The 27,739-nt window shown below is 41.9% G+C and overlaps 1 protein-coding gene and 1 long non-coding RNA gene across 2 annotated transcripts; both read left to right on the top strand.

The window, feature by feature from the left end:
- Positions 1-96: 96 nt before the first annotated feature.
- Positions 97-6,218, top strand: F2RL1 (F2R like trypsin receptor 1). Its single transcript, XM_068177328.1, has 2 exons — positions 97-306; positions 4,334-6,218. The coding sequence occupies exons 1-2, from the start codon at positions 237-239 to the stop codon at positions 5,434-5,436; spliced, it is 1,173 nt and encodes a 390-aa protein (XP_068033429.1). The 5' UTR covers positions 97-236; the 3' UTR covers positions 5,437-6,218.
- A 6,388-nt stretch (positions 6,219-12,606) lies between these two features.
- Positions 12,607-25,628, top strand: LOC137465316 (uncharacterized). Its single transcript, XR_010994620.1, has 3 exons — positions 12,607-12,728; positions 23,632-23,781; positions 24,309-25,628. It is a non-coding gene; the product is annotated as an uncharacterized lncRNA (long non-coding RNA).
- The last annotated feature ends 2,111 nt before the right edge of the window (positions 25,629-27,739 follow it).

Genomic DNA, 27,739 nt, shown 5'->3' with positions numbered 1-27,739 from the left:
GGGGCTGCGGCGGACCCGCCATTTTGCGCCGGGCGGAACGGAGCCAGCAGCGAGCGACTCGCACCATTTCGGGGACAGCGCCGCCACCACCCGCCGTGAGGGAAGGCCCCGGCCCGGCCCCGCCCGCCGCGGGGCTGGTCCTGGGCCCGGCCGCGCTCCCCGCCCCGCCCCTCTCAGGTATCAGGTGGAACTGGTCCCGAGTGCGGACGGAGTGGCGGCGGCTGGAGCGCGGTGAGATGGTTGCACGCCGTGGGTTGTGCCTGCTGCTGTTCTATGCGCTGCTGGGAGCTGCCGCCACTGCTGAAGGTGAGCGGAGCGGCGTGAGCCCGCCAGCTCGGCTGGGATCAGCGGGGCGGCCAGCGCGGCGCCCCCGGCGGGCTCGGCCGCCCCTCAGCCACGGGCGGGGGCGCGGCGGGGCGCTCGCTGCTGCAGGTGTCTGGCCTGGCTGGGGTTCGGGGAGTCCGGAGTGGACGGGGCGGGGTTCCGCGGAGCCGAGGGGGTCGGAAAGCACGTGAGGGTGGCGGTGTGGCTGCCGGGACCCGGGGGCAGGGCTCCCCGGCCGGGAAGGAAAGCGCTTCTCGGCGAGCAGGCGGGCGTGGCGAGCAGCCCCCTACGGGCTTGTGGGACGCGTGAGGCTTGGCTTCACCCGCCGTGTAGCGTGCCGTGGAATGGTCTGGCTTGGAAGGGACCGTAAAGCTCCTATCTAATTCCACCCCGCTTCCCCACCCTGCCACGGGCAGGGAGGGACAGCTTCCACTAGACCAGGTCGCTTAGAGCCCCGTCTAGCCTGGCCTTGAACAGTGCCACGGACGGGGTATCCACAACCTCTCTGGGCAACCCGTTCCAGCGCCTCACCACCCTTACATAAAGAGTTTCTTCCTACTATCTAGTCTAAATCTACTCTCTTTCCATTTAAAACCATTCCGTCTGGTCCTGTCACTTAGTGGCCTTGTAAAACGCCCCTCTCCAACTTTCTTGTAGTCTCCTTCCCGCCTCCCCTTGCCATAAACATGAAAAAAACTTTAAAGATCATGTTCTTGTGGTTTTTTTTCCCTGATCTAAAAAGCTAGGATTCTTTTAAAATTTTTAGTCTGTGCTATTGCTTGTTGAATATAAATGAGGTTTGAGGAAAAAACCTAAACAGTCATTCATATTAATACTCCACTGCATGAAGTTAATTTTTCACCACATTTTATAATAAATCTCATTGCCATATCTGTGCATACCTTTTCACTGTGTCCTTCCATATTTCATTTACCAGGCTTATTTACCTAATACAATCATACACGTAAAGATTGTATAAATATTGAAGCGAAGCATAGGATATACGTTGTATACTTATTGAAGCCAAACAAATGTCATATTTTCTCAAGGGATTGATGCTAGGTAGCTGTAAATTGTGTTCTTCAGACCAGAGGTCCTGAAATTAAGCTGCCATTTAATAGCCTAATTGTCTGGACTGGATGGAGTGAGGAATTTGGTATTCTCAGGGACAAGGGAGATCAAAAAACCAGGGTAATCCTAAATTTAGTCCTATTGGGAGTATTACTGCCATGAGTAAACTAGTTAACTTTTGAATACTCCGTGCTGCTGTCACTTTTGTGTCTACAAGGTAGGCATAATCCTGTGTTTGGTATGTAGTGGGTTGTATCTTCTGGACAAATGGCAAAGGTGTTGAAACAGTCTTTTGTGGGAGGAGAGAGTACGCTTTTCTCGTGGGCAGATTAGCAAGTCAACTGCATTCTCTGTATGTGAGTCAAGCAGGGTGAAACTCATCTTGGAAAAGAGCCCGATTGTTATGGAAAACGGCAAGTGGTGAATGAGTAAGGAAAGCATGTAGAAATGCACATACCTAACAAAGGATCGGTTCCTTAGGGAGTGTTAACTGCAGGGAAACAGGACACTGTTTCCTTATATGTACAGTTGCTAGTTGGACTGAAAAAAGCTGCCCAGTATATTTTGAGGCTCGAATTAAAGTCAGCATAAAAACAAGACTTGGTCTGTGAAATCACTATGTCTTACAAAGTAGAATAGAGCAAACCTTTGTCTCTATTCTGACACTCTAGCACTACAAAGTCCTGTCTGTGGTTCAGGTATCTGTGCTTCCACTTTAGTGTACCTCTTACTGTAGTGTCTCATACTAGCACTTTAGGACTTTTTGATGAGGCGCTTTTTTTTTTCTACCTAACCTCTGAACTTCAGTTGCAAATCATTGTTTTATATCTGATCACAAAACTTCAGTAATAACAAAGTGGCAGTATTTACTCCTTTGGTTCCGTACAATAATTTGAGTCTTAGGAATGGAATGAAAATAGCATGACTGCAATTTGATAGTATCGACCACTTTCTGATGGACAGGGGCTTAACATAGCACTATATGGTGCATTTTATTACTGTATCCTGATCACTGCTATCAACTTAGTCTATAGGGTCTGCTTCCAAGCATATCCAGGATCTTTCTCAGCTAAGCTGTGAGCCTAAGAAAATCAGTGTTGCTTAGCTCATTATCACTTCAGTATCTGGTATCTGCAAGCTGTGTCCTTTAGGGTGGTTTTATGGGTTCTCCTATTCAAAGCTCATCTTAGGTAACTAGGGTTGCTGCATTATAATTCAATTTTGTAGTCTTGAACGGTATTGCTGATGTGATCATGGGGCTTGAATGTCTGAACGGATTATTTTTATAATTCTGCTTTGTTTGTTGCAAATATACCACATATAGACCAAAATGACTATTTGGCATTTGAATTAATTTTCTTTAGGATGGTGGTTTTGTTAGTATAATTTAAGCCTCTGTCTTCATGCAGTGCACTGCAAAGATTTGTCCATGTTATTGTACAGGCAAAAAGTTTTCTTGCACCTCAGTTTTCCAGTGAAGGCTCCCTGGACCTAAAGATTTTTAAGTGCTCAAGTGAATCTAAGTTAACTTAATTCAAGACTCTGATGACTGTCAATATTTCTGTATACAATTTCAGAAGGTTGCAGAGTCTAGATAGAAATCTAATGCTGTACATCAGACTTTTGCAGTTATAATTTGAAAGGAACAGCTACCTAAAGTGGGCTGCTTTGTGAAATCTGTACTGAGAAACGCACACTTGTGTATTTACGTATTTCTTGTGTAAGAATTCTTTGAAATGTGGAAGGTGGAAGCATTTTTTCATTTGGAACCGTATTAATTATTTTTTAACAAAGGGGCGGGCCATGCTTCAGCATTGTTCATGGCTGCTCACTGTTCAGGTACTCAAAAAGACTCTTTTTATATTACAATTGGAAGGCTTTGGCTAAATAAATCCACAAATATTGATAGAAAGTTTAGAAATAATCCTCCCTAAACCAGTCAGCTACCATGTCCATACAGTTTAGCTGGATGTCTGTAGGTGAATGTCTGACATTTTGGAATGGTGTGCATTCCAGGACATTGCTTGTGCAGTTTAGCCTGTTAGCAGAGGAGGACTGTGCTGTGTGTGCAGGAGTCATGAACTGGGCTGTTCAAAGTCTGTCCTACAGGACTTGAGTTAGGAGCACCTGCCTCACCCATATGGTTTGTAAGCTCCCACAGCATTTGAAGAGGCAGAGCAAGGCTTGTAGAGACAGCAGTTTGTGTATGAAGCGGCCTTAGATGTGAGCTCTACCACCTGATACTTCGAGTAGAAACCACAGGGAGCAACTCTCCTGAAGGAGGTCCCAGATGAAGACTGTATTGAAACTTCATGCACAGAGTTAGTGTGTTCAAATTTCTGTTCAGATACACTGTAATGTGTGGTGTGCCCTGGAGATTATTTGTGCGTGGCTTTGGACATGGCATTCTGACTTTCAGTTTTACCTTGACTGAAGGTAGTATGTTCTCTTTTTACTGCACACCTGATTTTTGGGGCATCTAAACTGGCAAAGCTTCTACTGCAATTAAATTAGCCTGCTGTGAAGTTCTCTAAGTCCCAGCACTCAGGTGATCTGGCACTGCTATGTGAAAATGGTGCCCTGGGGTAGTTGAAGTAGTTTCTACTGTAATTGTTCAGGTGGTAGGAGCACCCGACAGCCCATTTTAAAAAGGCACTTCTAACAAGGCATTTTTAATATCCCTGGTGACATGGAGAAGTGTTTTGGTTTCTGTAGAGTCCTTGAATTCTTGAAGGGTTAAAGGTTGTCTTTTGGATAATAAATTTAAAAGAAAGGGAAGATAAATCAAGTGTTTGAACATCAGTCTTAATTTTTCTCTTGATAAGGCTGTCTGTAAATGTTCAGAGCAAATCGCTATACCTAGTTTATTTTTTAAAAGAGCAAAAAGTCTGTACTTCAACAGTAACAACTTTTTTTTTTTTTTTTTTTTTTTTTTTAGAGAATGATGGCTCCGGCAAACCAAAAGGAAGAAGTTTCATTGGCCATAAGGTTCAAAATGCAAATAATTCTGAAGAGTTATACAAGGTGGATGAATTTGTAGCAGAAGTCCTCACAGGAAAGCTGACTACAGTTTTTATTCCCATTGTTTATATCTTTGTCTTTATAATTGGTTTGCCAAGCAATGCCATGGCCCTCTGGGTCTTTTTTTTCCGCACAAAGAAGAAACATCCAGCTGTGATTTATATGGTTAACTTGGCATTGGCAGACCTTCTTTTTGTTGTCTGGTTCCCACTGAAGATTTCATACCATCTAAATGGCAATAACTGGCTATTTGGTGAAGGTCTCTGCAAAGTATTTGTTGGGTTTTTCTATGGAAATATGTACTGTTCCATCCTCTTCATGACATGTCTCAGTGTACAACGGTATTGGGTTGTAGTGAACCCCATAGTGCATTCAAAAAAGAAATCAGAAATTGCTTTGGGCATCTCCATTGCTATCTGGATACTGATTTTGTTGGGCACCATACCATTGTATCTTGTTAATCAGACAGCATATATTTCAAATCTTAACATCACAACCTGCCATGATGTGTTGCCTGAAAATGTTTCGGCTCATGACATGTTCAGTTATTTCCTCTCACTTGCAACTGGACTCTTCTTAATCCCAGCTATCATCACTGCTGTTGCATACATTCTAATGATTAAGACCCTGAGTGCTTCCATCATAGATGTAAGCACTGGGAAGAAACGAAAACGAGCAGTCAAACTCATTATTGTTGTCTTGTCCATGTATCTCATCTGTTTTACACCTAGCAATGTGCTGATTATTGTGCACTATTCACTCCTCAAGGCCTACAGCCAGAGCCATCTCTATGTGTGGTACATAACTGCACTGTGTCTTTCCATTTTGAATAGTTGTATTGATCCATTCATCTATTATTATATTTCAAAAGACTTCAGAGACAACCTTAAATATGCTCTTCTTTGCCGAAGTGTGCGAACTACACAGAGGATGCAAGTGTCTCTCTCATCAAGCAGGTACCCCAAGAAATCAAATTCTTATTCTTCAAACTCAAGTAGGACCAATAAATCAACCTACTGAGTTTAATGTTAGAAAAATGAACTTTTGTTATTACTGGTGAAAGGATGTGAGTGACAATAGACTTATTTTGTACAAGAGAGTCTGAAGAAACACTTCTGCATTTTAATTACATTGAAGTCTGGAATTTGGAATTGACAGTTGTTCTGTGTAGAAATCATAAGCAGATAAATCTTCCTGGGAAACAGGGGGAAAAAAAAAGAAGACATTTCAGATGTTGTGCAAAAATGCTGCTGACCTAGAAGTGAGGCTGAAGACATTCATGTTGAATATAAAAGTTGCTAAAAAGCAAAATTTCTCTGGAATATTATGCAGTTTTTTTAGAATTTTTAATTACCAGAAAAATCTGTTTTGTTTAACTGCAACTGTAATGTATTAAGCATCTGAACAGATTGTGTGTATAGGATCTTGCTCTGTGTACCTGCTTACACTGAACATCATTTGAAGCTGTAGAGAGAAGTAGAGGAGAATCCATTTCACCATCTTGGATTAGACTGCTTATTATCTTTGGTATAATATAATTTATGTATTGTTTTCCAAGTTACTGTGCTGTAAATATTAACATAGCAAAAACCTATAATGTTACCCTGTTTGAGTTGACAAGCTGATCTCATCAGCTAGTGTTGGGATAAAATGTTAGTTGAGATTATCCACTGTTACTTAACATTTGCCAGTACATGATCTTATATGGGGATATACAACAAAGTTTTGATGGATAGCTATTTGATTTTATAAAATGTGCCTTGTATTTTTTAAGACATCTAAATAAGATTTTTTTTATAACACATTTGAGTTGAGTGCTTTCTTTTGTTCTTTTACATGCACTTCAAAAGTAGTTCGACTTGATAGTTCAACTTGCCTGGCTTCACATAACAAAGATGATATTCCTAACAATTAATTATAAGCATGACAACTGTAGCTGTAATCTCTAAATGGGTAGAGTAAAATTTACCTAATGACACATTTGTTTGGAGAGCAATAAAAGTAGGATGTTTTGTGATAGTATTTCAGAGGACCAAGCTAAAATAGCAATGTATATTAACATATGTTTCATTAAGGAGTGGAGGGAGAGTTTACTCCAGCTCTAGATGAGATGGAACACAAATGCTTCTGAGACATAAACAGTTTTCTCTTCCTGTTTCTTGACAAATGCAGGGAAATAATTACATATTTATTACTGAACTGGAGGTGTTAGCACCCTTACTGGAAAATGAATGTACATAAGAGGCCACAGTTCACTGGAAGAATTTGAAATTAAGAGAATTACACTGTCTTCACAAAAGGCTGTCTGAACTCTTTCTGTATCTTGTTCCTTTTATCTTGCTAAGCAGTATGCTTCCTGCTCTATATGCAGTAGTGAGTAATATGAAGAAAGTGCATCCAGTTCATGTACTTACAGACCTACCTGTGCTGTGTCAGGAGTACAAAGGTTACAGGTTATTTGTTGTAAAGATGATAAATTGTCAGTGTGTGTCTGTATAATACCACAAAGAGACTGCTCATGATTCACAGATGACTGTTAAATGTCTAAAATATGACATGCTTAATATAGCCTGTCTTTTGGGGAACAAGATTTATTTCTTATCATTATTTAATCAGAAGTGCATAAGCACTGTTTGTATATCTATACTCTCTTCATTGTTTCTTTCCTGTCATTCCTGTCAAATAATTAGACAACTCTATTGCAGGTCATGTGAAGGAAAGTGCTGATCCTTTTGACCATTTCTCCCTTCTAGCCTCCACCTGCAGGTTGGCAAAGCAGGCTGCAATGAAGGATCTTTCTTACCTGTGGCAACAGTGGAGGTCTGCCAATGGCACAAGTAAGAATTAGATGGTACTGCAGTATGTTGAAAACTTCTTGAGAAAGAAGTTCTAATAAATAGAATGATTCTTTTTAAAATAGGACTCTACGATGTGTGCCAGATTTTGGAGAATACTATTCATAGAGCTCGCAGTCATTTAAGTGAAGCTTTCCCTCTGTGTAGCCATATTGCAAATCCTTAATCCTGAATTTAGCATGAATTAGTTTGCTTCAATTAACCAAGCAGTTAGACTAGGCTTGTTGTTCATTCGATTTGATTCAGTTCCTTGAATTGGCAATTATGTGCCTGTGCAGCCAGGTAGTGGCAGGGTAAGAACATATAGCCTAGGAGGGTGGAGGTGGTTGCTTAAATCTTTTTTTGTGGGGGAGTGGAGAAGGGGAGGCTGTACTCTTGGGTAGGGTAGGTGATTGTCTTCAGCTTAAAATAAATGCATTCCTGAACAGTGCCATCTCTGCAATTCAAACACTTAGAGAACCAAAAACTCTACCTATTAGTTATTAAAGGTTTAGATGCTAAAAAAGTAATCAGTGCAATATTCATAAAAGCATCAGGGAGTTGAAAATCAGTGTATTTTATGTGCACCGTGCCAAGCTTTCACAAGCTCAAGCTTATGCCACACCTGAGAAGTCGATTAGCCTTTCCCTTAACCCAGCTATGTGATCATGGTGTTTCCTCATACTGTCACAAGCGTGACCTTGGGGTGGACTGGATCAGTTCTGGGTTAAAGTTAAACCAGGAGAATGGTGAAAAGTTTACTTCTGGCTTGGAACAGTATTTGGTTGTTTTGCTAGATGAGCTCTTTTTTCAGAACAAGAGAGAGGCTCAGACTGTCTCACCACGAACATGGTTCCACTGTGCAACTGCAAGGCAAGTGAAAGCACAGTAGCTGCCTAGCCTCCCAGGCAGCAGGGAGCAAGCCTCCACCCATGACCATAGGAATGGCTCTGCTCACTCTGGCTCAGGGTACATCCAACTCTGCCAGAGTAATCTTCTCACTTGTTCCTCTGGAGGTCAACAAGACAGCAAGGCATCAAGGGACATGTCAAGAAAACAGCAGGACTGCTGCAGAAGGCACCTGGCCAATGTACTAGATGCACAGAAGATGTGGCCAGCACCACTTGTGTACTGCACTTTGGAGTATAGTTGAAATGTGCTCTGAAGTTCAGAAAGAAAAAAAAAAAAGGAGAGAAAGGCTGGGGCAGTTAAGGTCCTTGCCAGCTGTGAGGAAAGCTGCTGCCAAGCAGGACTATCTGACTAGAGAACATGTGTAACAGCAACAGAAAGACGTTAGAGGCAGATACTCAGGTAGGAGTAAAACCAGCACAGCCAAGAATCACATCCCCCATCATACTGTCTCAACATCCTGCTACCTTCAGCATTAGAATTTCCTTAAGTCTAATTTGGCTGGCCTCATTTGAGTGTTAGGTTGTCAACCTCACTTTTTTCACTTTGAATCAGGACCCACAGTCTTCATTGGTTGTCCCCTCATTCCTAAAGGAGAAGATAATGTGAATAAGTCCTTAACTGTCTTGTCCATCCACTTGAAATTTTGTAAGCCACTATCATATTCCTTGTTAGGTACTTTGCACATTGAGGTGTCATAGCCAGTTCCTTCGCAGTCAGCCACTCTCAACAAAGGTCTTGTTTCCTTTCTCTGAGACCTTCCCATTTCCATACACTGTCTCCAAGTGACACATAATATTCGAGCTATGGATGGTGCAGTGATGACTTCTGTTTTGCACTGTTGCTTCTCCAATAGCCCCTGCTATTCAATGTTGGTTTTATTTTTTTTTTTCTCCTGCTCCTTAGCAATGAGCTGGCATGTACATACAGCTGCCTGTAATAACATCTCTCACCTGACTGGTTACAGTCATTTCACAAGCCATAGTTCTGTATGCCAAGTTAGAACATTAGCAGCAAACTTTTGTTCCTCAGTGCTTTACCCTTTTCAGACCATTTATAAACGTGCAGAACAGTACAGGTCTGGCACCACACTGGTGAGTTACTGGCATAGTGAAGACTGACTGTTTTTCTGCTACCATGTGTTTCTTTCTTTGCAATCACTTATTCTAAAACAACCTTCCCTCTTATTCCATGGCTGACTACTTTATTTGAAAGTCTTTGATCAGAAATGTTGCCAAAAAATCTTTTGGAAATCCAGGTAGACTGGAATGCTGGATCACCCTTATCTCCACTTGTGCTTGGCCTCTTCCAAGAACTCCATGAAGTTTTTAGGTCCAGAATTCTCTTAACAAAAACAGTGGCAACTTTTACCAGAAAGGCCAAGAAGTTCCATAGTGATGTCCCTTCTTAGACTCTTCACTGTCTGCTCAGTACATATATTGAGCTCATGGAACTATATTTTCTTTGATGTGTCAGAACCTTTTATTGATTACAGCATTGACTCCCAGTAGTCAGGTATAATTCTGGCAAGAGATAACACACTTCAGTTAGTAATTCAGCTATGTTGTCTAAGTTTTTTTCATAACGCCTTAATGAATACCACCTGTGCCCACCAAGTTTAGCATTCATTTTGTCTGACTGTGGTATGATGACTGAAGATATTTAGCACATTATGTTGTAACTGCCCTGGGAATCAAGCAGCATAATGCCTACTTACAATAACAGCCATTTGGGACCCAAGTTTCATTACCGATGTATTTGATCTGTCATAGGCTCTTTGAACATGGTTAATAAACAGCATCACTCTTAAATACAGCATAAGCACAGTAGTCATCATCATTTTGATTCAACAACAGGCAGGAGGGTATGTATTACCTACATGTTTTGTCTCAGGAGTGATAACCTTCTTTAGGTTTGCAGGTAAACATTCTCCAGGCACTGTTTGCTAGCAGGACCAGTACAACAGGCTGGCTACATAGTCAGCTCTCTGTCATCCAGGCCAAGGGTGGTGGAGATACTTCAGATAATGGAAAAAAGACTAGAGATTGTGAAGGATGCATGGAATGCTGTGCAGAGATACTGTGACAACTTCTCTCAATCCATGAGGACTCACTGATCCAGTGCTAGCTTTTGTGACTTGGACTATTCTGTCATTGAAGTGTGTCTACAACCAGCTTCCCTGATGGTCTGGCCAGCTCTTTGGAGGCCAGGAAAAGGGAAAAAAAGGCCTATTTGTGTGAATATGGAGATGGGTAGGTTCATAGCTGCTCTGGAGTTCATAAAGAACCTGGGATTGCACCTGTGGTACAGAGTCAGCTCAGTAGTACCAAGGACCACCTGGTATTTGTGACTAAATCCTGTCCGAGTCAATCTCCACTGTGTGCCTCAATATAGATGCAGCCTTCCAAGTGCAGAGATAGCTAGTGTGTCCACTCCCATGTTTCTGGGTACTCTGCTTCCCTGCCACATAGCTGTTGAATGCTATCTGCAACTTGTGTCAGTGTGGTGCTCACCTGGATATTGCTTTTTGCCAGAGTATAGAAGTTTCCACAGAAGAGAACAAGTGCAATCTCTGATCACCTGACCCATAGCTAGAGCCCTAATGTAGCTGTAACCTAGAGACTGCACCTTTGTGGTGGAACTTGCTACACCTGGTCTCCATGGGATTATTATGTGTGTTGTAGAGCAGAGTCCTGCTGCTAAAGTTAGGTTTCTGTTTGGAGTCCTGCATGTCAACAACATGGTCTGCAGGTAGCACACATAGACTAAGCCTCAATCCTTTGTTTCAAAAGTGTTAGTAATATGCAGTAAAGAGCATGAATGAGCACTTGTATAGTGAAGCAAGGCAACAAAATGTGGGAGAAGAAAAGCCTAAATTTTACCAGTCTACCTATGGAACTTGAGAAATGCCCTGATAACAACTCTCAGTTGTCAGTTGGTGCAGAGAGCTCTGGTAAAACAATGGGCAGGAGGGATGTCTGTATTTTAAAATACTTCTAAATATCAATGTATAGTAATTCTTAAGGCTGGTAGGATTTTAATTGTCAAGCATACATTGAGTGGTGAGTGCTCTATCAGAACAAACATGAGTGGCATGAGTATCTCTGTTGCAGTTATCAACTACATTTGGTTCAGCAACTGCCCTCCAGGTTTGTGCGTCACCTTCAAGAAGCAAACTGCTGGGGACAGAGTTCAGCATGTTTGAGTCTGAAGTGCAGTTTATTTGAAAATACCCCTTCCCCTCCCTTCTCCAATTTATAGCATTTACCAGGCTTTTAATTTCCATGTGATGTCTTGGAGAGGAGATTAATACTCTTCCACAGTTCATGGTACGTATATAGTTCCTGTTAGTAAGAGCTTAGTTCAGGGAAGTCTGGAACATTTGAGCTATGCAGCCTTTAATTATATGGCAATGTAGCAGTGCAGAACACCATCATGCTTTCTCCATAGAGTCTGAGTTCAGGAGAGTATGTACTCATAGTGTGGTGGTTTAGCAGCTGGGTCCATGTTTCCCCAGCTGAATGACTGCAGTGGGGACTGCTCTATCACATAATCCTGTGTACTGCAGCAAGTGGAGAGGTAGAGCTCATTTGGATGGAGCCTGTGTCTGCATATGTAAGCACTTCGGGAAAAAGAGTAATTTAGGTGGGTAAAACAAGGGGATATGCTGCTGCTTTGGAGAGGCTAACCCACTAAATAAGAGGAAATAAATGAAATAATTAACTTGAAAAACATGAATTAAAAGCTAAAATGTGATGGGTAGAAGGAATTTCCTTAATGTACTGAAGAGTGTCCTGTGTCGTGCCTTTATAAAACCCAGGAGGATATAAAGAAAACACAAGAAGCAGTCGATAAGCCAAAATGACATTATCTCAGGAAGAAGCGCCACACTGTGGTGTTCCTGGATTTATCTGGCAGTGACTCGGGACTAGCGCATACTTTCAGATTGACACAACACGACCGTTGACATTTCATCTTCAAATCCCAGTCTGGCAAACCTGTCTGGCTTTCTGTGAGTGGATGAGCTGAACAACATAGTTCAAAGTGTAAAAGTATCTAGGACAAGCCTCTAGTACTAATTCAGGACATGTTGGAGGCAAGTGGTGCTGTATCCCATTCAAATGAAGGTGCCTGCTTTGGTTTGAAGTTACTAATGTATCTCCATTAATTTCAGGAGCAGAGCTGGAAATGCTCGGGGTGGCTGTATGGTAGTGATATTATTTGTGAGCTGGGGTGAAGTGTGCTATTGCTTTTAAGAGTGATTTGATGGTGAAATGAAATTCTGAAAGGAACTTATGGAACTGCTCTGTCATCATATATGAAGACTGTGTTTTGTGTATTAGGCTGGTTGCCTGGAAGCTCCCTGTGTCACTATGACTAAATAGGCAGAGATGTGAATACTACAACAATAGCCAGTAAGATGATCATCAGTAAATGTCTGAGTGACTGCCAGACCCTGGGTGAGCAGATGAGGCTGAGGAGCCTTGCAGCACTCCCAGCAAGCATGGCATTTTGGTTAGCAGGGTCAGCAATGGAGATGACAAAGGAAATCTCTAAAGGTGATAGCTGGTGCACTGTTTGTCAAGGGTCTGTTTGGTCTGATGTCTCTGAAGAATGCAGGTGCCTTTGTTCAGGTTTGCTATTAAGGATGTGGAGCTGGCTCAAGCATCAGCAAAAGTCAGCCCACAGTGAGCTCTGTGTAATCAAATTCTGCAGTTTGCACCAACAAGGTGCTGAGGAAGAGATGACAAGAGAGAGTCCACTGCCAGCTACCTCCACTTTGGTAACTGTAACTATAGCAGGGCATGGGCAGGTGGATACAGAAGGTATCTCTAGGACATGGGATAGCACAGAGTGGAGACACCTCTGCCAGACATGGGGAAATGGCGGTGCCTGACTTTGCTGCTGAGGTCATGGCTTCCACTGCTTACACCTCAAATCAAGATAGCAGGCCTTTAGAAAGCAGCCCTCTTGTTTCAACAGTCTTTTATCTTCTATGTGTGGATTAAGTTTAAACAGTGTTTGGCATGAACACCAACCCTACAATCACTGCTGGTTGCAGCACTCAAAGACACTGAACCAGACCTGTCAGATGTGATTGGGAAGAACAAGGGCTCCACACGACACTGTGGCTTGAGGACCATCTTGTTTTCTTGTTCAGGTAGTGGTGTCACTCAAGTGTGCACATGGCACACATCTTATGCTAGCTGATGCAGAGTTTCCCTTAGCATGAACTCATGGCACCTCTTTGCTGAGCAATTAATTCATTTTTCAAAGTGACAATTCCTCACTGTTTGTAATCAGAAGTCAGCTCAAGACACACATCTCTGTTTGGTATCTAAGCATCCTAAATGAATAGGCAGACACCTGCAGAAGATAATTCGTCTTGCCTGGCGGCCTCTTTCCTCCCTCCCAGAGCACCCGCTTCCCCATGAGAAGCCAAAGCCTTTGCACTAAAGTCAGAGATGCAAGGTCTTTGGCTCTTGATGTTTCCGTGGCGTACACAGCCCCCCTTGAGATCACACCCATACTGTTGATTATCAGCCTCCTAGCTTAAGGAGGCTTGCAGTGCTGGGAAATGGTGCCGTCTTAGCAGACAAAAGGGACGCGGCTTCTCAGCGAACGGGGAGAGGTACGTGTCGCATGCCAACCAAACTGTCAGTCCAAGCCCAAGGAGGTCGGTGGTATTCAGGAACTAGGTGAGGACTCTGTCGATCATCTGGGGAAAGAACGTTACCTACAGGATCATGCTTTGTTTGATTTCCCGATTATCGGCAGAGAGAGCTGATACAGTGATTAAAGGCTCCCTCTTCTGTTTCTAACTGCTACTGCACACTCTTTAACAAACACAAGCGTAAAAGACAATCTGGTTTCCGTGTCCTGTGCTTTATTTTGTAATTCCCCATTTCAAAATACACATTCATATCTGATGTAAGAGAAGAAGGACTTAACAGGTGATATTAAATATCCCTGCTAGGTTTGGGATCAGGGAAGCAGATTGCTGGAGTGTAACTTTCAAAGCAGAATATTCTCACAATATCTTTCAATCTCCTTTGTTTTTTCTTGGATTTGTAACACTGATAAAACCAAATCTTCAAAGCATAAGCTTATCTGAGCAAGAAGAGGTGTTGCTGTCTAAGTCTTGTAATCCCCAGATTTCTGGAATAGTATGACATGCAGAAGTTTATTGTCAGTGATAGTTGATTTCTGTCTTTATTTCCAGAGCATCTGAGCCCATGTGAAGCTTTCCATTGTGGAAATGTTGCTTCATCTTCAACTTCTACCTGTAAAATAATGCATATTTACCATGGCCATTGTAGTTACAAATAACTTTGTGTTGCTGAGGGTGGTGGCTGAGGCTGCTTCACAAGAGTGGACTCAAGAAAAAAAATTACTTCTTAAGTAAGAAATCAATCTTTGAGCAAAAGCAGAGCTTGATATATACTGGGTTTTGCCAGATCTTCATATATCCAATATAGGTTGTATATTAGGAAAAATATTTTTATGGAAAAGGTGATAAAGTACTGGAATGGCCTGCCCAGGGAGGTGGTGGAGTCACCATCCCTGAATGTGTTTAAAAAACTCGGTGGCATGGTTTATTTGAGGTGTTAGGGCATGGGTTGGACTCAATGATCTTGAAGATCTCTTCCAACCTAGTCATTCTGTGATTCTGTGATTCTGTGATTCCTCAATGAGGAATTGTAATACTCTTGCAAGATGCTGCAAGTGCTCATCTCTTTGATATCACAGGCAGAACATAGGCTGGGATGTGTTTCTTGAGCTGCAACCTATTGTGTAGGTGAGTCAGGAACAACTGAGAGTGCTGGACCTGTCCCATTAGTGGGATTGCATCATTAGAGGAAATGAGAGCATCTGCCTTTCCTTGTACTGCAGACTTTTCTTGACAGTAACCTGAAGAATGAAGAATGGAGAATGCCTGGGCTCAGTTGCCTGACAAAAGAAATACATACTTTGTTATATCATTTAGTAACTTTCCACAGATCAGCAACATCGGTAAGTTGGAAAGTTCAGCGAGTGGCATAATTTTACATAGGTAATCCCTACAATAAAAGACATCAATGCCCATTCTTTTTCAATGACCACTGGAAGATACAACATGTGTAATTAATAAAGGTACCATAATTAGAGGGCTGTACAATTAAGGCAGCAGTCTCTAATGATATAACACTAGTTTCTGACTTACTTCTGCCAGAGTATGCCTCTACGTAGTCTTAACAGCCTCAGTTATTTGAGATTGCTTCTTTTTTTCTGAAAATAAGGATACTTTCCCTTTTGTACCAAAAGGAACATATTTAAATATCAAACTCAACACAATAGAAAGAAGATAGTAGCATAAACTTGCTCCTGCAAAACCACCAGCCTCTTATATCTGACAATTACCCCAAGAAACCAGAATATTCTAGAAAAAGAGAACAAGTAGGGATGGTGATATCATTAAGCTTTTTAATTCAGGGATGGTAGTGCTTTGTGTCATCAAAAGTACACCTAAAACCTCATTTAGCACCAGTCTTTGCATATGTGTCAGTTGTCCTGCTTTCACTGGAAATAATGGAGAGATTATGAACTTTAAAACAACCTTTAAATGATGACAAAAAAGTTAGTTTGGAAAAGACTTTCCATACAGGTAAAATCTAATGTCACTCTAAAATAAAAAAATAATTAAAACAAACAAACAAACAAACAAACAAAACAAAACAAAAAACAAACAAACAAAAACACACCAAAACAACAACAACAACAACAACAACAACAAAAACTTGCAGTGGAAGTAAAAGCATAAGTTTTAAAATGTTGCACATTTTAATAGTCACTGACGTTCTCCTTTTCATAGCTCAGGGACTCTGATATTTTCCAATATCTGAAAAGCAAATAACAGAAATTCATATGAATCTGATTATAAAGGAATTTCTGTTCAGAGTGATATATGCTTCTTAGAAGGTACAATATTAATGTTATTAAACTCTCAGGTATAAGAGATGTGGAGAACTCACTGCAATCGGAGAGTTTGAATGCAACCTTTACAATGTCCTGTGGTTAGGAAAGAGTTTAAACAGTGTTATGTCACTCTTCGAAGTAAAGACACATTGATAAAAGGTGTAATACTGTTCAGCATGGCAGGGAGGAGATGAGGAGGAAGCTGTGAATGTAAAGCTTTTTCAAGGCTTTGTTATAGAAGTACTTGGGAAATGGAGCAAGAGCAATAAAACAAAATGTCCTTTTAGAAGGCAATAGAGCAAAGGCGTTGTGGATGACTGCTCTGTTTTCTACAGCAGACATGATGACTTATTTTAGTGGGACATAGTGCACATTTCAGTGTAATTGCTTTGTAGCCTTTCTATCCTTCAAAACTCTTACTCACCCCTTTTAACTCACTTTGGTGATTTTATTTTCCTTTTTTTTCCAAATTTTGATGATATATTTTAAACATGATGTGTATTGGTTGAGTAATAGTTCTGCAATCACCTGTGTTTGTTTTGTCTCTTCCAACATCTGTGTCTTTGGTTTTACACACAGAAGGTTTTTGCTGAAACGCTAATTTTTTTTCTGTTCATGCTAATTTTGTGCATCCAGTGTAGCAGACTTGAAAGTGAGCTAACTGATCACCCACAGGAAACAGGCTTCCTGTAGCGGGATGATGGGAAATGATGAGTCTTGCTGCAGACTGAGATGCAATGAAAGCTACTAGAGCCAGGGGAGCCCTTTGCAAATGCAGGGGCTGAAAGGCTTCAAGTTTTATTCATGGGAGGTGCAGAAGCAAGGATAAAAACAGCAACGGGACGTGAAACAGAGGAATCAGAACAGCAGTACCCAGCAAGTGCTGGCAAAGGCTTGAGAATGTGTTTGTGCTGTTTCCAGGGAAACACAAGTGCGAGTACATTCTCTGTCACCATACTGGGCTTATACCTAGCCTCTTGGCACCAGACATGTCAGGTGGCACAGGGCTGTGGTATGAGACTGGCAGTGAGATGAGAGTGACAGTATGAGATTGCCAGGGTGTGAGCCAGGAGACTAACAGGAAGCCCAGGGACCATCACACTGTTTGACAGGAAGGTGCTCCCTGACTGGCCAGGTATGGCTTGCATGAGGTACGGCTTGCATGAGGTACAGCTTGCGTGTGGTACCTTCCAGGGCTTTGGAAGCCAGGAGCTCCTGCTACTGCCCTGCAAAGGGAGGGATAGAAGCACAACAGATGGGGTACATACCGTAATGTATTATCAATTTCTCCTCCAAATGCAGAGAATGCAGCCCCACATTCTAAGGTGTGAAGAGGAAATTATACCTGTTGACTTTCTATGTTACTTCCATCCACCATCTCAGCTATTCTTGATTTTCACATGCATGCAAAATATCTCTGGGCCATTTATGGTGCTCATTAAACCAGGAACAACCAACTCATTTCCTTGTCTTTTAAAGACAAATAAATCAATTTTACCTTAACTACCTCTGCCTCTGCCTCCTAATTCACATCAGCCTCTAATTCTCAAACTGGCTCCCGCTGAGACATGCATTGCTCCTATAGGGTTGGTCCAGCTTCTTTCCTAGTATTATCAGAAATTCACTTTTCTGGAGCAGATCCCTCAGGGCAACTGCAGCTGTGTCAGCTGTAAGAACATCCAGAGCATACTGTAAGCATAATGTATAATTACTTCTTACCTTCTCTGTGCCACTGTTGAATACACATAATTTTTTGACAATCCCAGTTACATACTTCTGCAGGCTGAGATATGTTGTGTATTTAGCTCTTTCTAACACAGAAGCTGTTTCTTTGCTGCTGTTATAATTCTGCTGTACTGAGAGTAAAATGAAGGTGGGAAGACTGCCATGATGTTGAATAAATAGGCTTCCCTTGAACTCATTGGCATAAAAACACTTCCATTTTTTTGTGTTCTATTTCTTTCCTAGCCTTGTTTGTTTTCAGGTTCTTACTGAACCAACATGTTCACTTGCAGTAACCCCAAGATCTCTCTCATGAATTCTCATCATCAAATCAGAGCTTATAATGTCCCCATGACACTTTGTGTTTAATCTATGTTGAATTTATCTGACTATATATTTATTATATTTATGTATCACTTAATTTCATTATGTCCTCTTGCATCCTTCACAGCACAAGGATGTTTTTAACTTTAACTTCCGTCTCTGTGTAACTTGTATCAACAACAAAAAAAAGTATCTGTTCATTCTCCTTCCCTTTCTGAAATCACCAATGACCATATTGATTAGCACTGCCTCCAGAACATGTGCATGTGAGACCCCATTGCTTGTTCAGTTCCCTTGTAAACCCAATAATTTATTCTTAATTACCTATCTTCCAGTTAGACATTTCCTGTGTGATTCCTTTCATTGTATCCCATGGCAGCCTAATTTCCTTAAGAGTGAGGAATGCTTTCTGGGAACAAGGAGGGCAGTAATCAGGGAGGTCACTCATCACAAACTCTTTCAGGGAGTGCCAGCAGATTTACATTGTGACTCTTTTTTACTTTCCCCCAGTGTACTGTGTTAAGTCATGTTACCACCCTTCTGGTTTTCAGGTGGGTCTCTCCTCTTTATCCAACATGACAGCAGACCTAATGTTCACCAGCTCTCTGGATAGTACTTGGCATTGTACCAGTCCGTTTTCCTTGCTGTGGTCCTGAGCCAGAGCTTCCATTGTTCATCTACCTCAAGTTCTTCTAGAGGTTCAGGCTGGATTCCATCCTGTCCTGGCTCATTGCCTCTTGTTTTGAGGATCTGTCCTATAACATGTTCTACCTTCACTTCAGACTAAGACAGATCCTTCAACATATCTCTTTCTTTATCCTCTGGGAATGTCTCCAATCTCCACCACAGTAAAAACACATGCAAAATACTTATTTAGGCTTTCAGCCATGTCCTTATCTTTTTTTAAGGCCTTCCTTCTATACCTGCACCATCTACTGGCTCTCAATGCCTTCTTGAGGTCTCTTGATCCCATTGCACTTGGACAAGAATTTGTGGCTGTTTGCAGAATGCTCCTGTTATATTTCTGGAGAGCATTACATTACTCTAGGCTTTTCCTACATTTACCCTCCAAACAGGAGCATTGACCTTAAGTGCTTTTGAACTTTCTTTTTCCCTCTGCAGTTGGTAAGTTTGGGATGAGTTGTTAAGGGCCAATAGTGGAATACAAAGCCTGACTTCAGTAAGTCATGTGCCTAAATTCCATTATTTTAACACCGGCCTAAATTAAGTATTTAAATTCTCTGCAGAGTTTATACCTCTAGCTAACAGGACTCTGCAATGGTTATTTTTTTCCTCTGTAATTTTTAATGATAATGCTTCTTGATTGGTGTGCTGTTGACAATGCTGACCCCTATACAGGGCTTACTGTAGTGAAACAGTAGTGAAACACCTCTGTGTACCTTGGAGCAGACAGGAGGGAGTTTCTCTCCCTTGGTTCCCGCAGCTTTGGCAGTTGTTGCTAGCTTGAGATCTGGAAGAAGCAGTTCTTCAGCAGGACACTAAGGGGCAGCTCCAGACCAAAGGAATATTCCTACTTTTTTATATACACTCAAATTAAGAGAACAGTATTTTTTCCTCATTTTTCTATATTTAGAAAAATCTATATACTGATTTAACATCAGTAGTGCCCAGAAATACTGAATCAAGTTCATCTGGAATGTTTTTTTTCCTGTTGTATTTTTACTATTTAGTTTGGCACCGGTGATGAGGAAGGTGTGAGTTTATTTGCCAGTCATCTGCAAATGGGCCTACTTGAGCTCAAAGGGAGGGTAGAGAAAATGAAAAAACGTGTTGAGCTCTGCATCTGGAGCTATGGTGGTATGGTGGCCACCTCACACACCATGGCATAGCCAAACACATGTACCATTGCGTAGTTGCATGGGGCAGAAGCCCTCACTGCTCAGAGATGCTCCTTGGCAACAGAAAGCTAGTCACACAAGGCCCTGGAGCCCCATTCCCAAAGTAGCAGCTGCTGTATGAATTCTTGGAAACCAGGAAGGAGGAACTGAGGCAGGAATAAATCAACAACGTACCTAAGACCATGGAAAATCTGTGTAAGGTTTTGTTACCACTGCAACTTAGTAGGTGCCTTGGTCACCATCCTGGGACACAGAACCACTGCCTGCAAGGAGAGATCACAATAGTTATGAAATGTAACCTGAACCTAGCTGCAAAACCCTTGTGGAAGGAACCGGACATTGAATCAGGATGAAGACTGCTGCATGTTAGTGTGAGTTTGAATTAGGAAAAAGCATGAGCCAGTCAGAGCCACCGTATCTCCAAGGGATGGGTTTGCCCTACTGATCAGCAGATCTAATATAAGGCAAATGAGTATCTTGGCTTTGTTCAGATGGTGATGTATTGCCAAGTTCTAGCTGTAATGTGAGCTGCCACAGCTAGCTGGCACCGGGTGTGTGGTTTCTGATTACCAGGCTGCTCTGTAACGGGACCCTCTGCCACTACCTGGGGCACAAATGGCTCAGATTCTCCATCTACACCAAGATATTTTATGCTATATTGGCATCCTTCCTGGACGTAGATAGACAACGTTAAATTCATAAATTTCTTGGCTGATACTCAGCTGGACAGATCCATCTGCTTCAGAGGCGTAAGAGGAAGAAAGAACTGTAGCCAGAAATGCTTCTAAACTCCAGTTTAGGGTTAAGGGAAGTTTTCTACATATTTTACAGATAACATTGCATTCATATACAATAGATGTTGCTTTCACAGGCTAGTAATGGATCATTACTCACAGAGGTGAGCAATTTTCTGTGAGGAGGAGAAGAAAGCAGTAAGTGGTAACTGAAGTCAGTACCTCAAATACTGACAATGCTACAATTTCTGTGCTAAGTGGGTATCACAAGAGGAATGTTCCCACTATGGGAACAAGCAGGGTTCAATGATCTGGACAGTTCAGTGAAAAAGTCACTTATGTATTTTGGAAAAGAGGTGTGTAACTTGTTCAAAACAGGACTCGACAGAGAATATAAGGACCCACTTCAGATGGGCAGCCCTTGAAGTGTAACCCATTAAAGAAGATACCTAGAGAGTAAACCACCAAATCTAGGTGGTAAAAGCTACTAGCAAGACATTTAACTGTTCTTTGCTATTCTGCTGCCTATGGGATTACAGCAGTTAGAACAGCTTTGAAGATGTGAGCTGGAACCTGCAGGGACGGGAGATATTCCTTATGTAAATGAATAGATCAATCAGCCACCCAGATATGGAAACACACCACCAATGAAAATGCTAACAATCCTAAAATGAGAAAATGCTCATTATAATTTAACAAGAACTTCTAACTCAAATGTAAGTCTCATAAACTCCTTAATCTATTTAATACACTCTAGTCTAATCTAGGCTCTAATCCAATACAGGATTTTTATTGTGTAGTAAAAATGTCCTTATGAGCCTTGCAGTTTTGCCTCCCATCTCACCTTTTTCCACTCTGGGACTACAACACTGATTCAAAATATGTGCATACCAAGAGCTGTGTGAGTTTGGGAAAAATAAATAATGACAGGATGTGGGTGGGAGGCTGACTTGTCTTTCCTAGCGTAATAATTACTTTTGAGAAAATATTCCCCACATGCATTCTGGCAAATGTTGAAAACCAAATGCCCTAAGTACAGGATTCTCAGACTTAAGCTGAGTAGTATTTTACTATGGCTTAGAGTGGCAATTTATAAACTGCTCTGGCTTAAAGGCAGCTCGTGTCATGTTGTCTCTAGATCAAGGAGAAATCCTGGTGAATAAGTCAAAGATCCTTCCCAGCTGTGGAGGAAGAAGACTGCTGACCTATGCTGACCTGACTACTTTCAAACAATTCAGAGCTCTGCTCATTTTTTGAGGAGCAAAGACCTCAAAAAGAGTAATAAGATAAGCCTATGATCTGACTGCCCCTCTCCAAGTAGGAGGGGAGGAACAGCTATCATAGAGCCTCCCAGCTGGGTGCATGCTTATATTACCCTAACTAAAATAAAAGGAATCAGTCCTGCATGTTGGGTTCTTTCTCAGATTTACAGGGCAAGGAACAACCTCCCTTTCTCTCAACAGCCTCCAGTGAAATCATAGAATCACAGAAAACTGGTTTGGAATGCAGCTTAAGGATCACCTGGTTCCAACTCATCTGCAGTGTCCAGGGGCACTTTTCACTAGACCAGGTTTCTCAGAGCTCCATCCAGCATGGCCTTGAACACTTCCAGGCATGGGGCATCCATAACTTCCTTGGGCAACCTGTGCCAGTGCCTCACTACCCTCTCAGAAAAGAATGTCTTCCTTCTACTGAATGTAAACCAGGCCTCTGTCAGTTTGCTGCCATTACCCCTTATCTTGTCACTACATGCTCTTGTACAAGCCCCTCTGCAGCCTTCTTATCAGCTCCCTTTAGGTACTGGAAGGCCTAAAGGATCAATTAGATCATCCCAGAGCTTTCTCTTCTCCAGGTTGAACAACCTCAAGTCACTCAGCTTGTCCTCACACAAGAGGTACTCAATCCCTCTGATCATCTTCTGGAAGTCATGGTGACTGACTCATTGTGTAAGCCTAGCTAGCCTAAGTCTATCACTTGCTTGAGAAAAGATGGCATAATTCAGCCTTGTAGACTACTTGTTCTGGGCCAGGTGGAGACTCTACCCCTTCCCCTTCTGACAGCCATCGCTTCCACAGTGCAATGTGGAACTTTACTGTTGAAATACTCATTGGCAAAGTATATAAGGGTCAAGGACATAACATGAAAGGATCAGTAAAACATGGAAATAGATTGGGTGAGTCAGGGTAGACTGCTAGATAGATAGTTTGCTTCCAAATTTATATTTGAGTTTAAGTGAAGAGTCAACACTATTTGAAGGTAGTTTATAAAGTATTTGTGGTAGTGGTGGGTGATGCAAAAAGGGCCAGTGCTCACAACTGTATTTTGGGATGCTCAGAGTGGATGTTAGGGCAGCCATCTTCCCCAGGGAGATAGTGCAACACCTGAGCAGGTTACCCAATGACTTGTGAAATCTCTGTCCTTGGAGGTTTTTAGTGTTTACCTAACAAAACTGCGTCTGTCTAGTCTAATGCTGAAGATTATCCAGCTTTGAGCAGGCAGTGGAACTAAGCATCTCCAGAAGTTCTTTCCCACCAACACTGCTGTGATTTGGCAGGCTCTAATGGACAAAGTTAAGGTATGAATGAGGAAGACACCATCCTTCACTGTGTCTACAGGCAGTCCTACATTCTCTGTCAACCACATCTGGGGCTGCTCCTGTGCTTAACCTGCTGGAAACCAGAGTGCAGGGTGAGGACTGATGGGAGAATGGTGTTTGCTGACACAGTCAGGTCTTGGCCTGATACTGAACTGCTTTGCAGTCGGTGCTGACTTTAATTATCTTCAGTGCCAACTAGATATTATACTAAAACAGATTGTGCTGGAGTGTTTGATGAGGAAGTATATAACAGTTGATTGATAATCATGAATTTTGAGTAGACAGTGCTGGGACTTGCCTTCATAGAAGTTGTGAGACATCTGCTGTCACTGGAGCCACTGGCAGGATTTCACTAGCCAGGTAGGAAAGGACTGGACACATCAAATTGCATGGACCCCTTGACAAACAAGCTCAGTGTACCTGTTCCCTGTGTGTGTCACCCACTAGTGGGTAGAAAAGAAGGTTCCTTGCACAATTAGCTGGAGTGAAAGTATCTGTAGAAAGAATCTGCACATTTTATATCACTGTATAAATTATTGACCTGATGTTCTGGAGATAATAGGGTAAACCTTTTCTTTCTTCTGTCCGAAGGATGGCAACTCTGAAAGTTTACACCTGCTTCCTGGAAGTTGTACCTCCTGTAGACTCTGCTTAGATAATTAATTTGCAATATTCATTAGCCAAAGGATCAGTGTAATAATATATAGACAAACAGAAGGATTTCATGCTTATATATTGAGTCAGCTGTGTTTTTTTTTTCTGGTTGTGGGTGAAGCTGCTGTTGAATAAATGGCAAAAACCCACATAAACCCAACAACAAAAAACAACAAAGTATTTTCATGTTTATCAGTATAATATTTCTGTGCAATAGTTATAATCATTAGTGAATCACAGGCAAGACAGAACACCGTGACTGTAGCTACATTAGGAGCTCCGTGCTTTTTCTTCTCATCTGCAGACACAGAGGATTCCCAGAACTGAGCGGGAGAGATATACTGTGCCTGATATCACTCATGTTCTTCTCTCATATGCTCTATATGATCTAGCTAGATCCCAGTGTTGACAGGAGGACAGAAACAAAGGGACAGCTCCTGCACAAAATCAGGCACCCATGAGCTTTCCCCAAATACAGAAGGGGCATAGAGAGCAGCTCTCGTCTTCACCTTCCTCTGTCTCCAGGAGAGATATGCTCCTCTTGTTCCTCTGGTTTCTACCTAACCTTTTATAATAATTCCCTGAGCGCTGGCTTGCCCTTCCCTGGTGAGTCCTCCTGGCCACAGGGATGGCAGTTGCAGGTGTATGCCCTGCACATAGCACCATGCCTGCCCACAGGGACCTCTAGCCAGAAGGGCCTGCCTATTTTGGAAATGACACTTTACACAGTTACTTCCCTTATCACTGGGATCCAGTATTTTTATGAGTTCCACCCCCTCTTCTTCCCTCCCTTTTTCCCCAGAGGCCCACACAAGACCCCCCGGGTTGTGGAGACTTGTCACAACAGCACAGGCAGAAGAAACATGTCTGAAGGCACAGGAGGCAGGTAGGGGTGTGGGCTGAGATATATGGTAGTAGTCAAATTTAGGAGTGCTTGGAGGATTTCAGAGCTAAAAACAATGCCCATCTAATTCTCTTTCCCTCCGGCTGGAATGAAACAAAGAAGGAGCTGCAGCTCCGTGCCCTGTTCACCTGCACAGTTGTGCTTGCTGGACAAATGTGTGCAGCAGTACAAGGCTTTATTAAGGGAAACTAAACCCTCAAGCAAACTCACAAGCAGTTTTCTGTTTCGAATCTCTGTCATGAAAACCCTGGTTATTTGTTATTTGGGGTGGTAAGCCCTACCATGGTGAAGCTCCTGTTTCCTGCATCCCTCAGCCATCACTCCCAGCATCAACAAGTTCCTGGAGCTGGGACACAAGATGTTTATTGCCCTTCTGAGGCCAGGTCATTTATTCAGAGAAAGATGCTGGACTATAGTTTTTGTGCATGACTGTAAAAATGAAGCCAAGACTGTTGTTCAGTGTACACTGTCATTCCAGGCACACCTCCCACTGAAACTAGTTCCCCGATTTCCTCCTGAGGACTCATTTACTACACAAGAATTTAATTCATCAAGAGATAATGTTTTAGGTGTATGGAGATATCTGACAATTAAAGTAGACATCTCAAGGGATTTGTGGCAAACTCACATAGAAGCCTACCCCCAGGTAACCAGGTACCTTTGAATGCTGGCTGGCAGCACTGAGGCACTTAGACTGTAGAAATGCTGAAAGACAGAAGAGAAAGTGTTCTTTTAGAAATGTTGGAAAGTTGTTTTATGTTGACTTGGTGATTTTTAGCATTTTTCTAGTTTTGACCTTGAAGTTCCTGAATGCGAGTATTTGTAAAAGGTCAAATGATAAAAAGTATCCCATGTGTTCCAAATGCAGCCTTTACTCTGCCTGGTGAATATTTTAGTGACCCAGTTACAGCAAGAGGCTTTTATTGAACAGAGTAGGCAAATGCAGAGGGAAACAGAAGACCCATCATCCCTGTGACAATTATACGTCTGTCTCTATTTGTGTAATCCACCCCCTCAGCCTGATAAACAAGAGCGTGTGCATGGGTTTTGAAAGAAAGGTGACCATCCCCTTCTGCGATCTGGGTATTTTGCTGCGTACACCTCCACTAGCCTGTAAAGCAGGTAAGTCTTAACCTCTACATGACAATATAGTTCAGTAGTCCAGTCCTACCCTGAAGTGCATTCTAGCTTTTTAATCTTTCTCCGGGGCTTATTCAACATGTTTCACTTACACTTGATTTCTACTTTCAGTTACTTTTGGAGTCCACTATTTTGCAAGTAATTACATTTCCATCTGGATTTTTTTTGTTGCTTCCCTGTGTACCTTCTTATTGTATGTTCAATGAAGCAAACCTTGGGGATGACCAGCTCACACCTGTTTGCTGCAGACAATTTATAGGAAAAAGGCTCAGCCCAAGCAAACAAAACCAAATAAATTGACAGATGATACTTATTACAGGTGATCTTCCTCTGGCCACCTTTAAACTGATGTGGAGCTTTCTTTATGCCTTAATTTTTCCTGTATTTTCAGGTATGGGCATAAAAGATTTCCTTTTACAGCAGCTTTATAAAATGGATACACAGTAGATAATTTTCTAAAATTATGAATGACCTGGACTCCAATAAGGACAATGAAGTGGATTTTAATGAATTTGTAATTCTGGTTGCTGCTTTGACCGTGGCATGTAATGATTTCTTTGAAGAACAGCTAAAGAAAGAGGAATTTTAAAAATCCTTGGTGTAATCAATCTCCTGGCCACAAATGCAAGCAAAGCATGCCCAATTAGGTAGCCCTCCTTGGAGTTTAGTGAATGCAAACCATAATTCCTCCAACTGTTACTGCTCTAAGACATTTATGGAGCTAATCAGCAGCTGGTGTAAGCTGGACCACAGCCAGCTTACACTACTTGAGATGTGTAATATTTCCAGTCTTTGCAGTCCATACATCTGTAACATGCCTTCATCAGTTGCCCAGGTCAGGGGCTTGGGGTGACAGATCATTTGGCACGAGTTGAGACTTCCATTTCTTCAATGTCAGTGGAAAGTAAAAGGCACAGGAATGTTACTTATATACTTTCTGAATGGAAAAAAATTTTGAATGAGACATAACATTTGCAAGTTAGTTTTCAATCATTTTATAATAATCTTATTTTGCAGCTCAAAACCAGCAGGTTCTTTTTAGCTCAGTTCTGCTTATTCTAAAACCTTTGTTAGCTGCTGCTCCCCGCACTCATATTTCAGATGTGGTCACAGCTGTGTCTTGCTGCTGGAGCATACAATACCGTTTGCCATTGTTAGGGGCTCATTTCCTCCATGTCTCCAGCTTCAGTTTTGTTCTGTTGGCATTGCTGCATCCCAGTAGTCAACCTCTTCACTTGGCATAAATGAATTTATTCATATCATAAATTATTCAAGTACATAGAAGATTTAGTCAGCAAATTGCTTGGAGGGAGGGCTGATGGAAGGACTGGGTCTTTGGGGGAAATATGTAATTGACTTCTGCTTTCACTACTTTGGCATGGTTAAAAGGAGGCCTTTTAAGACCACTTGTGGAAGATTTAATGATGAAATTCCAGGGTACAACTTTATAATGTGAGTAATTTTATGGAAAAACTATTATTTCATCTTACACTGATCCCCACCCTGTATGAAAGCAGGGGTTCCCTGAACCCCATGGCCAGACAAAGAGAGAGTAGGCCAAACCCCTCCAGTGTTAGCTTGCTCTTGGGTTGAATTAAGAGTATTTACACACTCCTGTTTGAATTAAGCATACTTCTGAAGCACTGCAAATCCTTGGTGGCAGAATATTGTGGCTTTTTTTCCTGCATGGA

This window comes from Anomalospiza imberbis, chromosome Z (assembly GCF_031753505.1).
Source record: "Anomalospiza imberbis isolate Cuckoo-Finch-1a 21T00152 chromosome Z, ASM3175350v1, whole genome shotgun sequence".
NCBI classification, from domain to species: domain Eukaryota; kingdom Metazoa; phylum Chordata; class Aves; order Passeriformes; family Viduidae; genus Anomalospiza; species Anomalospiza imberbis.
The sequence above is the reverse complement of the archived record's forward strand: the minus strand, read 5'-3'. Positions and strand labels throughout refer to the sequence as shown.

Coding starts and splice junctions, on each gene's coding strand:
- F2RL1 (XM_068177328.1), top strand. CDS start 237: ATGGTTGCACGCCGTGGGTTGTGCCTGCTGCTGTTCTATGCGCTGCTG. Junction 307..4,333: donor AGCTGCCGCCACTGCTGAAG/GTGAGCGGAGCG, acceptor TTTTTTTTTTAG/AGAATGATGGCTCCGGCAAA.